Genomic DNA, 15141 nt, shown 5'->3' on the forward strand with positions numbered 1-15141 from the left:
ACTCTTAAACTGCTTCCAGTTCCTTAACATGTAGGAGGTTGCTTTTTAACCACCGAGTCTTTTAAGTAACTTAACCCCCCTGCCTTTGAGTAGTAAAACTTGCAACCAGGTAACCTGGTTGTTCAGGTAGGGACTCATTGCAGTGAGGACCTCAGCTCTGATGAAAGCTAGCAGGTATCCCCCAGGAACAGAAGGGTATTCCTGCCCTGGGGAACGTGCTCCATCCTGCAGGAAGTGAACCTTTTCCATTTGCAACCAGCAGAGGGCAGTGCTCTCAGCCCTGGTCCTGGGAGTCCATTGTTTCTCCACTGACTGTTATAATAATAATAATAATTGCTTACAATTATTGTGGACACTCCACTCAAAGCGCTTTACAGGTAATGGGGACTCCCCTCCACCACCACCAATGTGTAGCATCCACCTGGATGATGCGACGGCAGCCATAGTGCGCCAGAACGCTCACCACACATCAGCTATCAGTGGGGAGGAGAGCAGAGTAATGTAGCCAATTCATAGAGGGGGATTTATTAGGAGGCCATGATTGGTAAGGGCCAATTGGAAATTTGGCCAGGACACCGGGGTTACACCCCTACTCTTTTCGAGAAGCGCCCTGGGATTTTTAATGACCACAGAGAGTCAGGACCTCGGTTTTACGTCTCATCCGAAGGACGGCGCCTGTTTACAGTATAGTGTCCCCATCACTATACTGGGGCATTAGGACCCACATGGACCACAGGGTGAGCGCCCCCTGCTGGCCCCACTAACACCTCTTCCAGCAGCAACCTTAGTTTTTCCCAGGAGGTCTCCCACCCAGGTACTGACCAGGCTCACACCTGCTTAGCTTCAGTGGGTTGCCAGTTGTGAGTTGCAGGGTGATATGGCTGCTGTCCTAACTGGGCCCTTAACAATCGGTGCTCATTGTTGCCAGCGATCCATCTGCTGGCTGGCTTAGAGTTTCTCCTGCTTTAGAGTTTTTTTTTCCTGTTTCAAGGATACCCAGCTCAGAGGATTCCCACAACTCCAGCGCACAGGTTTTTCTGCCACTTATCTTCAACTTGCTAAATAAGAATCTGCCTGATTTCTGGGCAAACGGGTCTGAAGGTGATCAGTTCATGATGATCAGACACAGGTAAAGGTGTGTTTGTCCTTCTCCACAAGTCCAGTTGGTTACATTTCAGCTCACACCTGCAGGAGGGCCGTCCCTAAACCCTCCTGTTGGCACAGGGTTCGTCCAAATCAATTTGTCTGTTTTAATAGCCGAGAGCACATATCAAAAAAGGATTCAGTAGACAACAGACACAGGGCTTTGCCAGCTCCAGAATTAAGAACCTGTGTACTGGTCCTTTCTCAAACTAAGGACTGAGTGTAGTTGAAATAAAAACAAGCAAGCGGATTAATTAGTCAGCAATTGGACCTGGTGATTAAGGGCCCAGCCATCAGCTGGACGCAAGTTCTGGCGCAGGGAGTTAATGACATTCAAGTATAAATGCTATTCAGCACATGTGTATTATCAGGCTTCTTTGCAATCATCTGTGTTGGACCTCGCTGTGTTCGTGTCTCCTCAGTTTTGTGTTTGGTGTTGTGTGGCAGGGCTCTTTATGGATGTGTCAATTCTAGGGACAGCGGAGCAGGGGCTGACCAGCTCTGGACCCGGAGTTCAGAATCTGATTCTGGCTTTTATTCCATCTCAGACATTATGTCTTAATTGAGCTCAGTGGCAGGCCAGGCAGTGTTTTCCAGGTCTTGATCAAGTGCTGATTGAAAGGTTTCTGTAAAACCTCCAGGCCCGTAGAACTCTGATTGTGGACCCAGCACTCACCCCTGTGTGAAGGTGAGAGTGGGAACTGTTGATTCATTTTGTTAATCCTAAAATTAAAGATGCTGTTAATACCCCTAATCCAGGGGTCCCCAGTCCATTCCTGGGGGCCCCCACAACTGCTAGTATCTGCTTCAGCTGGGCTCTTTTCTTTACTTCATCAAATCCTTAATCAATTTAACGAGTTTTTCTTTTCCATTTGAAGATCTGAAGTACTTCAGCCAGCAGCCATATCACTCTGCAGCTCCCAGCTGGCAGCCCCACTGGAGCCCAGCAGCTGTGAGCCTGGCCAGTACCTGGAGGGGAGACTCCTGGGAAAGCTGAGGCTGCTGCTGGAAGAGGTGTTAGTGGGACCAGCAGGGGGCGCTCACCCTGCAGTCTGTGTGGGTCCTAATGCCCCAGTATAGTGACGGGGACACTACACTGTAAACAGGCACCGTCATTCAGATGAGACGTAAAACCGAGGTCCTGACTCTCTGTGGTCATTAAGAATCCCAGGGTGTTTCTTGAAAAGAGTAGGGGTGTTACCCCGGTGTCCTGCCAAATTTTCCCCCTGGCCTTTACCCATCATGGCCTCCTAATAATCCCCATCTCTGAACTGGCTTCATCACTCTGCTCTCCTCCCCACTGAGAGCTGGTGTGTGGGGAGCGGACTGGCGCATCATCTAGGTGGGGGTACACACTGGTGGGTGTGGAGGGGATCCCCATTACCTGTACAGCGCTTTGAGTGGAGTGTCCAGAAAGCTATTATTATTATTATTATTATTATTATTATTATTATTATTACTTCTAGAACAGTTAAAACTGAATCACCAAAATGTCCAAAAAGAGCTGGAAACAATTTAAGGGGCTGAAATTATTCCTTTTATTGAGTTAACTGGGGACCCACCTGTGGAGCTGAAACAGGAAGCTACAGGTCTGAGGCAGAGTCAGGTCACAGCAGCCACAGGGAAGTTGTTGAGGTCAAGAGGGTCAATTAAGCAAATGAGCACCTCAATGGGGAAATGAGGAGCTGCGCTGTGGTGAAAATCAGGCCGTGTGTCAGACCCACAGGAAGAGTCAGGTGTCTGCCGTCTGAGCGGGCTTGATTCGGGAACAGCTCCTCTCTCTGGCGAGACACGGAATAGCAGCCCAGCGGCCGGCTGACTCAGGGGTGGGCCGCTTGGAGGAAAAATCTCTCTTGCAAAAAGGGGGAAAAAAGACAGTTTAAGCCGGATTGTGGTGCTCGTCGGCCCTCGGCACTTTCACTCCGAAATGTGACAGGTGAGGGGTGTCAACGCCGGTTGAATGACGTCGATTGACAAGATGCACTTTAAACTGTTCTCATGCTAAACCAGGCGATTGCTGGGGCGAGTCGAGAGACCATCACTTCCACACTTCTAGTTTCTAGAACAGCTGCTAGAGAGCGCGTGATTGTTGATGTGGAGAACCGAGAGTCGATCGCCAGCGTGTTGCTGCAGCTCGTTTTTCGTCAGTCACTAGTGTTTCCCTCCTTCGTAGGCCCTAACAGTTTCACAGGCCCTAGGTACTGTGCCTGCACTGCCTACAGGTGGGTGCTGCACACTGGTGGTGGTGGAGGGGATCCCCATTACCTGTCAAGCGCTTTGAGTGGAGTGTCCAGAAAAGCGCTATATAAGTATAAGCAATTATTATTATTATTATTATTATTATTATTATTATTATTATTATTACAGCGCCTAATGGGAAATCCGGCACAGCTTAAGGTATCCGCGTTCGAACCAGATGTGCTGTGTCGTGTGTTGACACGCGCTTTTCTGGCTTTGTTTACTCAAAACGGCACCTCGCGCAACCGATCGCGACCAGATCACGGTCCAGCTCGAGAAAGTCACGCGACATGAGATTCCTATTGCTCCACATTTAAAAAGACAGATCACGTTTCTTAAAGTAATCAGACACTCATTTAATCAATTAATTAATGTTCATGTACTAAATGACTCCTCAACAATAATAATAATAATAATAATAATAATTAGAATTTCTTACACGTGTCCTGTTTGGTTAAAGCCTTCGCAATAGGTGACAATTTTGTTATCGTTCTGTTTTAAACATTTTTTTGGCATCAGACATAAGGTTCCTGCGATTGTTTCCCTGAAAAAAAAAATACAGGAATTGATTGTTTTATTTCGGTTTGTTTATTTTTTTTAAACACATAAGGTCCTTACTTTCTGTAACAGAAATTCTCAGCAGATTTTCTCCACGCCAGGTCCACACACACACACAAACACACAAACAGAGCTCGGGTCTCTCCCGGAGAGAGGAGGAGGGAGCGGAGGGTCAGTCCCGCACGCTGTCGTGTTGTGTGTTGTGTGTTGATTGTGCATTCCTCCGCCGTGCTTGCGGGGAGTTTTGGGGAGGGGTGTGTGGGTCGAGACAGCCCTGCCGAGTGCCCGCAAGGGGGTTAGAAATTGTCTTGGTTTCTGAGCGCTGGATTGTCGTACCTGGTATATAGTCTTTGGTTTCAGAGCGGGCACTCCTCGGCCGTCTGCGATGAGCTCTGACTCGGCATTGTCATTCATCTCATTCCGGTGCGACCCTGCGCTCGGGTGGCTCTTGGAAACAACTAGCAGTCTCCCTCTCGGCCTGCGGCGATTCCCACGGCCGGAGACGGGCGGCACCGCGGGATTAGCGTGCTGGCAGCCAGCCTCGGAAACCGACCCGTCAGCGCGCAGGGGCACGGGTGTTGTTTCACAGCGAGGACACCAGGGGGCGCAGCGAGCTATGGGCGGGGACTGATTTTTTTTTTTCAACTTCGGATTTAAAGTGCCCGGTTCATTGAGAAACGAAACCAATCAGGAAGGACAATGATCAGCAATACAGGCGATACAATAACAAGACACTTATATACACACTTACGGCCTCTGTGCTACACTGCATTTCCGGACACTGCGATATACCCAAAGAGCCCGGTACTGCAAACTGGACTGGGGGGCGGGTGGGGGGGGTTGATTGTACACGCTGACCCAGCAGCAACGATTAGGATTGGGGGGGTCAGGTGTTTGCATAGCTTTCTGTGCAAAAAAATGCCCAACTGGCCTTCGTGCCAACCAGCTTCATTAACAAGAGACTGACGGGGGCAGTGGACTAGATCCTGGAATAGAGTGGGATATATAGTGGGATAAAGTCCTGGAAGGGAGGCGAATAACACTGCAGTACCACCACCCACGCACTAGGGGGCGCTCTCCAGTCTCCTGCTGTCTGTCCCAGTGCCCTAGCACTTCAATGGAAACGTATGCCTGATGGATTCGGGAGTCTGTCCGTGTGCACGAACGCCAGTTTCTCAAAGGGTGCTGGACCGGTACCGCTCCACTGATGCCGGCGCAGGCCTGGGTTGTGCCAGCGCAGGGGGTACAGACAGAGCTTTCTGTGCTCGTCTTCACTTTGGCCCTGAAACGCCCCTCTAAGGAGACAGCTTGTGTCGCAGGATCATTTAAGGCTCAGAGGGGCTCTGTCAGTGGGGTAGACTCCCACTTCGGTGCTGGACATGGGTGGGTGGGTATTGGGGGGGGTTCTCGGGGGGAAGGTCAGAGGTCAAAGTTTAGGTTTGAGGGGTGTGTGTGTGTGGCGGAAGGAGGTTGCTTGACTTGACTCTCCTCTCTCCCTCTCTCGTTCTCTCTCTTCTGCCCCAGAGATTGATTGTCTTCCATCACCACAAAGACACTTGATTCCCACAGAAACGCACGTGATAGAAGTGGGAGCAGACACCCCGCGGGTGTCCCCCCTCTTCCTCTCCGCGTCCCGGCCCACTTCAGTCTGACGGATCCCTTCCCTGAGATTCAGAGCGCCGCGCGGCACTGCAAGAGCCCTCCAGGGCTGGGGCACTGCCCAGCTGCCCCCGGCTGGCGGCCTGGTACACCGGAGCACAGTCGCTCCCTGGAACTAGTGAACGCTCCAGCATGTCAAGACGGCCGCGAGGGGAAACTCCAGCTGCCCAAAACCTGTCTGCTCTGTCACTGGTCCGTAAACCCCAGCCCTCCCGCTGTCACAGTCTGGGATAAGAAAGGATCAAGGAGGAATATTGGGAAGCTGTAGGCCGGCCCGTGAGAGCGACGGAGAGTGAGAGCGCAGGCCAACCCGGGGTGCTGCCCCCTACTGTCAGGATGATACACATACACACGAGACAAGAAACAGAAATTAAATGCAAAGACCTCGAGTGGGAGGGAATTGAAGGGACTCATGCACACCAGTCAGAATAAATAACAAATAAATAGCGAACCCTGCCCCCCCCACCCCCCCCACCCGCACCCCGGTCCAGGCCTTCCCATCACCCCCCTCTCCCTCAGCCAATCAGAGCCCCACGACCCCCACCGACCTGGCCGACTCCTCCCACCACACGACTACGAGCCAATCCCATAGTTCTGTACAGAGTTACACAGTATCCATGCGGGAAAAAAAAAATCCAAAAATTCCAACCCTCCCCAACACCGGATCTGCTGCTTTTTTGGGGGTTTTGCTCTTTTTTTTTCCTTTTTTTTATCCTAAAGTTACAGTTCCAACACTTGAACACATAGAAACAACGGCACAAAGTAGGAAAGATGCTGGATCCCAAGGCATCCAGAGAGGAGAAAACGACAAAAACCAAACAGGAGAAAACTGAGATTTCTCTCCCTCTGTTTTAGAGGAGGTTACTTGACCGGAAATCAGAATCTTTTTTTTTTGGCCTTATTTCTGAAAATGCAAAAAGGTGCTTTTTCAGCCTCTCTTTGACCTGCCTCTCTACCACCTCTGTCGCCTACAGTAACAGCCTCTTTCCTGCTTCTCCTCCAGCACAGAAAGCCGGGCCAGACCTTGCAAAAAAAAAAAAAGATCATTTTAACAGTATAAAGCTTCAAGTCACAAGTTCCAAAAACTAACTATAATTATTATTGTTATCATTAATAGTATTAATAGTATTCATATCGTTATTATTTAAATCACATAAACTTTACATGAAATGTTTGAGGTATTTCAGAATAAATTGTCAACACGTGCCAACCAGATCTGACCACCAGCCGCGGGGGGGGAGGGGCCTCGGTCCGGGGAAGGGGGCGGGGTCTCTGGCTTTCTGCTGAGCAGCAGCCTATCGTGTTGAGGAATGGTAGTAGTGGGCGGGGACCAGTGACACTTGGCATCAAGACTGGCTGCCAATATGGACACAACCCATTCACAGCAGTCACATTGCACCCACTCTCTCTATATATTACAAAAAATAGCTCTAGGTGGAGGGCCAACATGACTGAGTGTACCAGGTCCATTTCTACAGTAAGGTCACTGAATTCATACCCTTATAAAGAAATATATACAGCTCATAAAGGGGGGTTTCAGTGTGACCCAGGGAAGATCGCACCTAATTCCAGTAACACATTTATCTTCTGCTAGTAACAGGTCTGTCAAATAAATATGAGAATAAAATAAATAAGTAGACTTCACACCCAGTAAAGTGCTTTTTCCTCGTGTTGTGGTAACGGACCTGTCTGACCCCATTGCAGGTCCCTCCTGTGCCTCCCCACTGTTTCATATCACGTGCCTGAGTGTGTGAGTAAGTGTGCGAGTGTGTGTGTATATGAGTGTGCGAGTGTGAGTAAGTCTGTGTGTGTGAGTAAGTGTGTGTGTGTGAGAGAGTGTGTGTGTGAGTATGTGAGTGTGTGTGTGTGTGTGTGTGCAAGTGTGTGCGAGTGTGTGTGTATATGAGTGTGGGAGTGTGAGTAAGTCTGTGTGTGTGAGTGAGTAAGTGTGTGCGCGTGAGAGAGTGTGTGTGTGAGTATGTGAGTGTGTGTGAGTGAGCCTGAGTGTGAGAGAGTGTGTGTGTGAGAGTGTGAGAGAGTGTGTGTGTATGTGAGTGTGTGTGAGTGAGCCTGAGTGTGAGAGAGTGTGTGTGTGAGTGTGTGTGAGTGAGCCTGAGTGTGAGAGAGTGTGTGTGTATGTGAGTGTGTGTGAGTGAGCCTGAGTGTGAGTGAGTGTGTGTGTGAGTGTGTGTGAGTGAGCCTGAGTGTGAGAGAGTGTGTGTGTGAGTATGTGAGTGTGTGTGAGTGAGCCTGAGTGTGTGTGAGTGAGAGTGTGAATGTGTGTGAGTGAGCGTGTGAGTGTGTGTGAGTGTGTGCCCGCAGTGTTGGGGACAGGCCAGGAGCAGTGAGCGCAAGGCGGGTGGGGTCAGTCCAGGGCAGTGTCCCCCCCTCGGCTGCGTCAGATCAGACAGGCTGGAAAAATCTTTGGTATCAGTGGCGGTTTCACAAACCACACAGCTCAGTGAGGTAGCCACACTGGTTCTCACTAGAAACAAGGTTATTTTTAAAATCATATATATATATTTATATATCCTCGTCTGGAAAAAAAATGCCTCTTAATTTCCCATCTCTCTCTTCGGTTAGAGAGAAGCTCCCCCATACCTCAGAACGCCTCTCCCCACGCCCTTGCTGCAGTTCAGAAATACCACGCTCGGGACTGATTATCTAGCTTAAAGACGCGGAGGCAGACCGTGATATTTCAGAACCGTAGCAATGTTCTCATGAGGCTATCCCACCCCCCTCCCCCCACCCTAAACACTAACGAGGGTAAATGAAGAATGGAGATTTTTACACCTTCGACACAAGACATCACCCTGGAGCATAGCACAGAGGATGCTGGGATGGGTTCAGGCTCCAGGTGAAAGGCCAGAGGTCATTCCCAACATGCCGTGTTCCTGCTCCTGCCTCTGTGGTTTTATTTCCATCTGTCAGTTTTTTGTGTGTGTCTTTTTCTCACCCCATTTTGAAATCAATAATTGCCTCTGGTCAACCATACGAGTATTCACAAATAATGCAAAAAGTTCGAAGTCCCTCTTCGGTTTACATCCCTTTTCCTTTTATCAAGTCTGTTCTTTTTTTTTTTTGGTTTAGTCAACAAGGTGCCTCACGCATAGTTTCTGCACAACAGAGCACAAAAGAAGTAACAAGAAACAGAAACTCTGTGTCTATGGTACTATTTACCCGCATCAGTATGTAGATAGAAGAAAGAGAGAGACAGACAAAGGAGATTGGAAGAGATGAAAGAGAAAGAGAGAGAAAGAAAGAGCTTTAGTTTTCTTAAAATCGCCAGTCTTTTGTTGCTGTTGTCCTCTTGAGGTTTTGATTTAAAATGTTTTTTTCGTTTGATTTTTTTTCCCCTTTTTTTAAAAATAAAGACGTCTTGCATGAATCAAAAAATCGATTGTGGTTGTTATGGCACAGGTCGCCCTCTAGGGAGCGCTGTAGCTGAGTGAAAGCAGTACCCTCTTCACTGATTATCATTAAGGCAGTTGTCATTGGCACTATATTGTAATATTTTCTCAGAGTGTGGCCGCTGAGCGCAGCGCCCCCTGTCTCAGCGGAGGCTTAAAGTCTTTGCTCCATTTCCACTTTTGTGTTTCCTCCCCTCGACGTTTCCTCTTAAATCTTTGTTTGGTTCTTGATGCTTTCTTCTTTTTTCTTTGGTAACAGAGAGATGAGGCTTGTAAAAGTTTTCATTTCAATCCATCAGAAAATCCAGCACTGCCCATCCACCCATTTCAGACGACAACAACCCCAGGGCCGACCGCGGGTGTAGGTGTCCGGGTCCGTGACTCCTGACAGGGATACTGGGTCCGGGGATCAGCCCAGCCAGGACCGGAATCACGGACGACCCTCTCCGATCCGCTTCCTGGCGGAGCAGCAGGGCAGTCTGGGAGGATGGCGAGTGCTGATTCTGGGCTGTGGCTTCACGTCCCGTCTGACCTCACCAGCCCCCAGCAGACAGCCGGAAGAGCCTCCCAGGTTTTCCTGCCGTTTTTTTTTCAGGAATTCTATTCGCCCTTTTGGAGTGGCTGCAGTTTCTGGATCACCTGGGCGGCGTCTGTCGGGCTTCACTTTGTCAGTGCGTGCGGGGGGTGCTGGCTGCCATCCTCCATCAGGCCATCAGGTGGCGCCAGTGTGTGACGTTTTCTTTCATGTTCAGCCAGACTTTCTTTCATTTTCTGTTTTCTTTCTCTTTTTAGCATAAAAAGAGCTCCTGTACTGAGCCCATCCTATATACTTTAGAGCTCCAAGAGAGAGAGACCACACGGGCGATAGGACCTCCGGGGAGAACGTCTCCCCCTAGTGGTCCAAATGGAGGAAAGCAGCTGTGACCCAATCCGGTCCCAGAGGAACCCCATCCGGTCTTCACAAGGCTTGGAAATCTGTGCAAAACTGGGAGCCTGCTTGCTTTTTGTCCTCTGGGTCCCAGGTCTGGTTTTTTTTAAGGAAGGAGGGGCCATGGAATTTCCTTCTTCTGCTCGGTAATTGGTGTGTCAGGTTGGGTGATGCAATTAAAAAAGGTCTATTTGTAAAAAAGAAAGTTGACACCTGTAATTCATACTTTTTTTTTCAAAGCCTTACCTTCAGAGTACTTTCATCCTGCAGTGAGAGAGCTCACGGAGGGGGGGAAGAGTGAGGCGTATTGGATGTTTGCTGCTGATCTTCAGGTGCCTGTGCTCTTCAAAGAGGAAATTCAAGTGATAAGGCTGTGTGCTGCGAGATTTATCCCCTTTCTTTAATGTTCTTCCTTTATAACCAATGAAATGTGATGGAGACCCTCTCTGGCTTCACTCTACAGTGATGAACTTTTACCAAAGGCATCTGCAAAAGCCAGACAGGCTGGAGAGGTCAGCAGATTGTGTCCTGAAGAGCCAGCAGTGATTAAAAGGGAAGTCTTGAGCTAGAAACAAATAGCAAGAAAATAAGGAAATTAGATCGCCCCCACGTGGACGGAGGACCAAACTACATCGGCCAGTGGGCAGAGGTGAGATGGGGTGGGGAGCGGTCGGATGGACAGGCAGACAAAGTGAGACCGGCTCGGCGCTCTCTGTGTCTGTGTCGGCGACTCAGGCCTTGGAGAAGGTGGTGGCGGAGGTCCCCGGCTGGCCAGGGCTGGCGCCGTGCTCGTCGTGCCAGCGGTCCACGCAGCGGCGCCGGGCGTTCATGAAGAAGTTGCTGACGGTGTTGAGCTCCAGCCCCAGCTGCTGCGAAATGGTGATCTGCATCTCCTTGGAGGGGCGCTTGTTCTCCTTGAAGATGGCGATCAGCGTGCGGCGCTGCAGGTCGGTGAACACCAGCCGCTGCTTCTTGGGCGCCATGCTGCGGTCCTTGTGCTGCTCCTGCTCCTTGCGCTTGCAGGCTGGGGGGAGGAGCAGACAGGACAGCGGAGTGAGGGCTTCTGGGAGGAACAGCGGCAGGCAGGGCGGGACACTCTGGGGGTGTGCATGTGTGCGTGTGAGTGCGTATGTATGTGTCTGTGTGTGTGTGTGTGTGAGTGCATATGTACAGTATGTGTGTGTGTGTATACAGTATGTGTGTATCTATGTGTGCAAGTGAGTGCATATGTATGTGTCTGTGTGTGTATATGTGTGTGTATACATATCCGTGTGTGTATGTGTGTCTGTGTATCTATGTGTGTATCTGTGTGTGCGTGTGTGTGCATATGTTTGTGTCAATGTGCCTGTATCTGTGTGTATATGTATCTGTCTGTGTGAGTGTGAGTGCATATGTACGTGTCTGTGTGTCTGTATCTATGTGTGTATAGTTTTGTGTATCTGTGTGTCTCTACGTATCCGTGTGCATGTGTCTGTATGTATGTGTGTGTATCTTTGCGTATCTGTGTGTGCATATGTATGTGTGTATCTGTCTGTGCATGTGTGCTGTCCATATTAATGCTGCCCAGTCTGCTGTGTTTCCCCTCCTGTGTGCGAGACAGACAGACAGACAGACGGAGCCCCACTTGTTCAGGACTGGGGGGCAGGGGGAGCTCGTGGGCTTTCCTGGGGTTTTTAATAACCACATCTTTACTGGGGCTCCGAGGAATTCCAGCTTCCCCCCTCAAAAACTCCAAATGAAATAACCAGGCAACAGGAGGTCACTGCAGGCAGTGGCTGAGAGACTGTGTAGCTGTGTGCGAGTGTGTGTGTGTGTGTGGGGGGGTTAGTGGAGATGCTACACCACTCCTCAACAGCTCCTCTTGCTGCACACCTCTGCCCCTGAGCCAAGCTCAGCCACAGCGCCGCAGCCCAGCCCACTCCTCCTCCCCCCCAGTGTATAATTGTGCTGAAGTAGCGGCCCCTCTCCTGTCCCTCTCTCTGTCTAATTACAGTGAGGGAAGACGATCGATCTCACTCTCCGTCAAATCTGTTTACCGCTGCTGTCTAAGCCCCCCGCGCGCCTCCATCATTTTCATATTTTACAGCACGGCTGCAGCCTGCAGCCACTCCACACCCTCCTGCCCGCCTCGCGGCCACAGCGCAGCACCTGCCCCCCTCTACCCCCTCTACCCCCCCCTCTACCTCCCCCTCTACCCTTCTCTACCCCCCCCTCTACCTCCCTCTACCCCCTCTCTACCTCCCTCTACCCCCTCTACCCCCTCTACCCCCTCTACCCCCCCCTCTACCCCCCCCTCTACCCCCTCTACCCTCTCTACCCCCCTCTCTACCCCCTTCTCTACCCCCTCTACCCCTCTCTACCCCCCCTCTACCCCCTCTACCCCTCTCTACCCCCCTCTAACCCCCTCTCTACCCTCTCTACCTCCCCCTCTACCCCCTCTCTGCCCCCGTCTCTACCTCCCTCTCTACGCCCCTCTAACCCCCTCTCTACCCCCTCTCTACCTCCCTCTACCTCCCTCTACCCTCCTCTACCCCTCTCTGCCCCTCTCTGCCCCCCTCTGCCCCCCTCTACCTCTTTCTGCCACTCTCTTCCTCCCTCTTTACCCCTCTCTGCACTTATCTGCCCCCTCTCTGCCCTCCTCTCTAACCCTTTACCCCTCTCTGCCCCTCTCTACCCCACTCTGCCCCTCTGTGCCAACAAACACTGAGCAGGCAGCAGACACTATGGTTCCAGCTGCCCCAGCTGCTGCTGCTGCCTCTCCAGGTACTCCGCGAGGCTCGTATCTGCACCCTTGCGCGTGGCTGCGAAGTGTATATTCCTCTGCGGCTGTCTGGGTGAGGTGTCCCGCCCAGGGGGGTCAACAGCAGCGACTGACCTGGGGCTCGAACCCACAGCCTTCCAGTGGCCAGACCAGAGCCTGATCCCTACAGCCCCTTCTGGCTGGCTCCGGGTCAGGCTGAGAGCTGTCACACGGAGCAGACAGTTTCGGAGGGGGTGCGTCAGTGTTTTTTAAAAGTTTCAGATGTTCTCTGACCCCCATGGGTCTCCGGTATTAATGGTTTGATTCTTTTCCTTCTTTGCGCCTGGGATGACAGCTTGCCGTTCTCCTCTCCACCGCTGGGTGGCGCCCGGGACCAGCGCTGTGAGAGCGGGAGAACTAGACCAGGCTGCTTTGCTACAGGCGCTAGGCTTATAGATCAATACCGATCGATCAGCGGGGATGGGGGCCTGATTACTGAACCAACTGCGCTGCAGAAAGAAAGGAAAATCGATCATTGCAGCTTTTACAGCTACAGTACAGCGCATATGCACAGCACAAATACACAATCACACACACACACTCACAAAACGTAGAGCCTCCCAAAGAATTCGCGCGCGCCCCAGAGCACGAGCTGAAAGGTCACGTCAACACGCCGGCTCGGCGCGAGAAGGAAGCGCTCGCGTCTCGACAGGAAAGCCTGGAAAGCACCGTCTCTCACAGACACACGCGCCGGCAGAGCCGCACACCCCCCTCACCGCCTCACCCCCCCCCCCTCTCTCCCTCTCAGCGGCCGGAGTCTAGTTTCGGTCAAACCTGCGTGGGATGAGGCTGAGATTTGGTGGTTTCCATGGCAACCGCATCCTTCCTCCCGATAGGATCGTTCACGTCAGAGCCAAGACAATCGCGTGTACGTTATTATTATTATTATTATTATTATTATTATTATTATTATTATTATTATTATTATTATTATTAGACCATCGCTGCTCAGCCTTCACATGAGTCTGCGTCCATGTTTTACAACTTGAACTATCGCATAATAACCGGAACTATGTGCCCATGACACAGAAAATGAATTTCCTGCCCCTGAAACTTGTGGTTCCCGTGTCCCTGCGCGCGCGGAGAATTCCCTCCCGCGTGCTGTTGACGAACGTCACCGCTGGCCCCGGAGCACGAGGCCGCTCCTGTATTCTCTTCAGCGTCCCGGGAGCGACGGGATAAGACTCCCTTTCCAATGTTTTTTTTTTTATGGAAATGGGTTCCTAGACAGGACACCCGCTGCCCCGTGACTTTGGAGGCTCGTTTAAACGTGGGAAGTCACACCGTGTCAAAGGAGCAAGAATTGGGAACAGGTCACCCTCCCAGTGAAAGGGGGTTTCAGTCACGAGCTGCCCAGATCCCCAGATCAACGAGATACCGGACGAGTGCAGAGTGTGCCCCGAATTGCGTCCTCTCCTTTCTAACCGCTATTTTCTTATAATACCTGTGATTTATCTCCACCATTAACATGAAGCCGCTTTCTCCTGCTTGGGGCCAAACAAGAGAACGGGCAGGCGGCGCACGCGATGAAAGCTCACAAGAACACGGAGAGAACATGCAGACTCCACACACAGAGACCTCGGGGCCCGAGAGGGAGCGGCAGTCGCTTGAAACACGACAAATGTTACTTTGGAAAACAGCGGTGTCTCCGGGCACGTTCCGCTCCGTGCTGTTCCGGGAGAGCGGGTCGCTGAAGGAGACGAGGGGGATGGAGGAGGGTGAAGGAGATGAAGGACATGAAGGAGACTGATGGCGCTGAGGGGGCAGAGAATGGGGCAGGTGTTCTCGAGCTCGGCGCGCGAGAGCAGCGCTCAATAATCAATGCTGATCGATCGAATCGTGAATAATCCGTGTCTGAAACTTAGTGATTGCAGTTCAAATATTTCTGGCGAGCCCGCGCGCAGTTCACCGTGTCCCCGCGGGTGGGGAGAGAGTGGGGAGGGGTGGAGGTGTGACCGACACCGTGAGGAGGGGATTAGCAGACCCGAGGCCGGATTACAACGCCAGAACACGCAGCCACACGGGGCGGCCTGACCGCAAACTCAGAGGCGCTTCACAAGACAACCAAACCTGCCTGAAAGTCCCGTGGATCTGCGCTCCTCTGGTCCCGAAATATTTCCGCCACATTCGCTCCGGCAGAGTCAGCTGGTGCACGTGTCTTAACAAATCCACACGTCGTCTTACAAGACATACTTGAATTAAGTTCCTTTTTAGACTCTAGGTGTCAAATATGCAAGTGAAATGTCATCACTGCTTTCTTTAATCGATGAGAATATGTTATATATTATTATTATTATTAATATTATTATTATTATTATTATTATTATTATTATTATTATTATTATTATTATTATTATTATTATTATTATTATTATATATGCTGCGTGGGAGTGACGTCCCGGCCC

General features: G+C 50.9%; 1 protein-coding gene across 1 annotated transcript in view; it reads right to left on the bottom strand.

Annotated features, from left to right (window-relative positions):
• Nucleotides 1-8334: 8334 nt before the first annotated feature.
• onecut3a (one cut homeobox 3a) overlaps nucleotides 8335-15141 on the bottom strand; it is a 29185-nt gene continuing 22378 nt past the window's right edge. Inside the window, exon 2 of the mRNA XM_006639872.3 lies at nucleotides 8335-10960. Coding sequence (XP_006639935.1) covers nucleotides 10668-10960 — 293 coding nt within the window. The 3' untranslated portion in view covers nucleotides 8335-10667. The remainder of the gene's footprint in view (nucleotides 10961-15141) is intronic.

Source organism: Lepisosteus oculatus, chromosome 29, assembly GCF_040954835.1.
Source record: "Lepisosteus oculatus isolate fLepOcu1 chromosome 29, fLepOcu1.hap2, whole genome shotgun sequence".
Classification (NCBI taxonomy): Eukaryota; Metazoa; Chordata; class Actinopteri; order Semionotiformes; family Lepisosteidae; genus Lepisosteus; species Lepisosteus oculatus.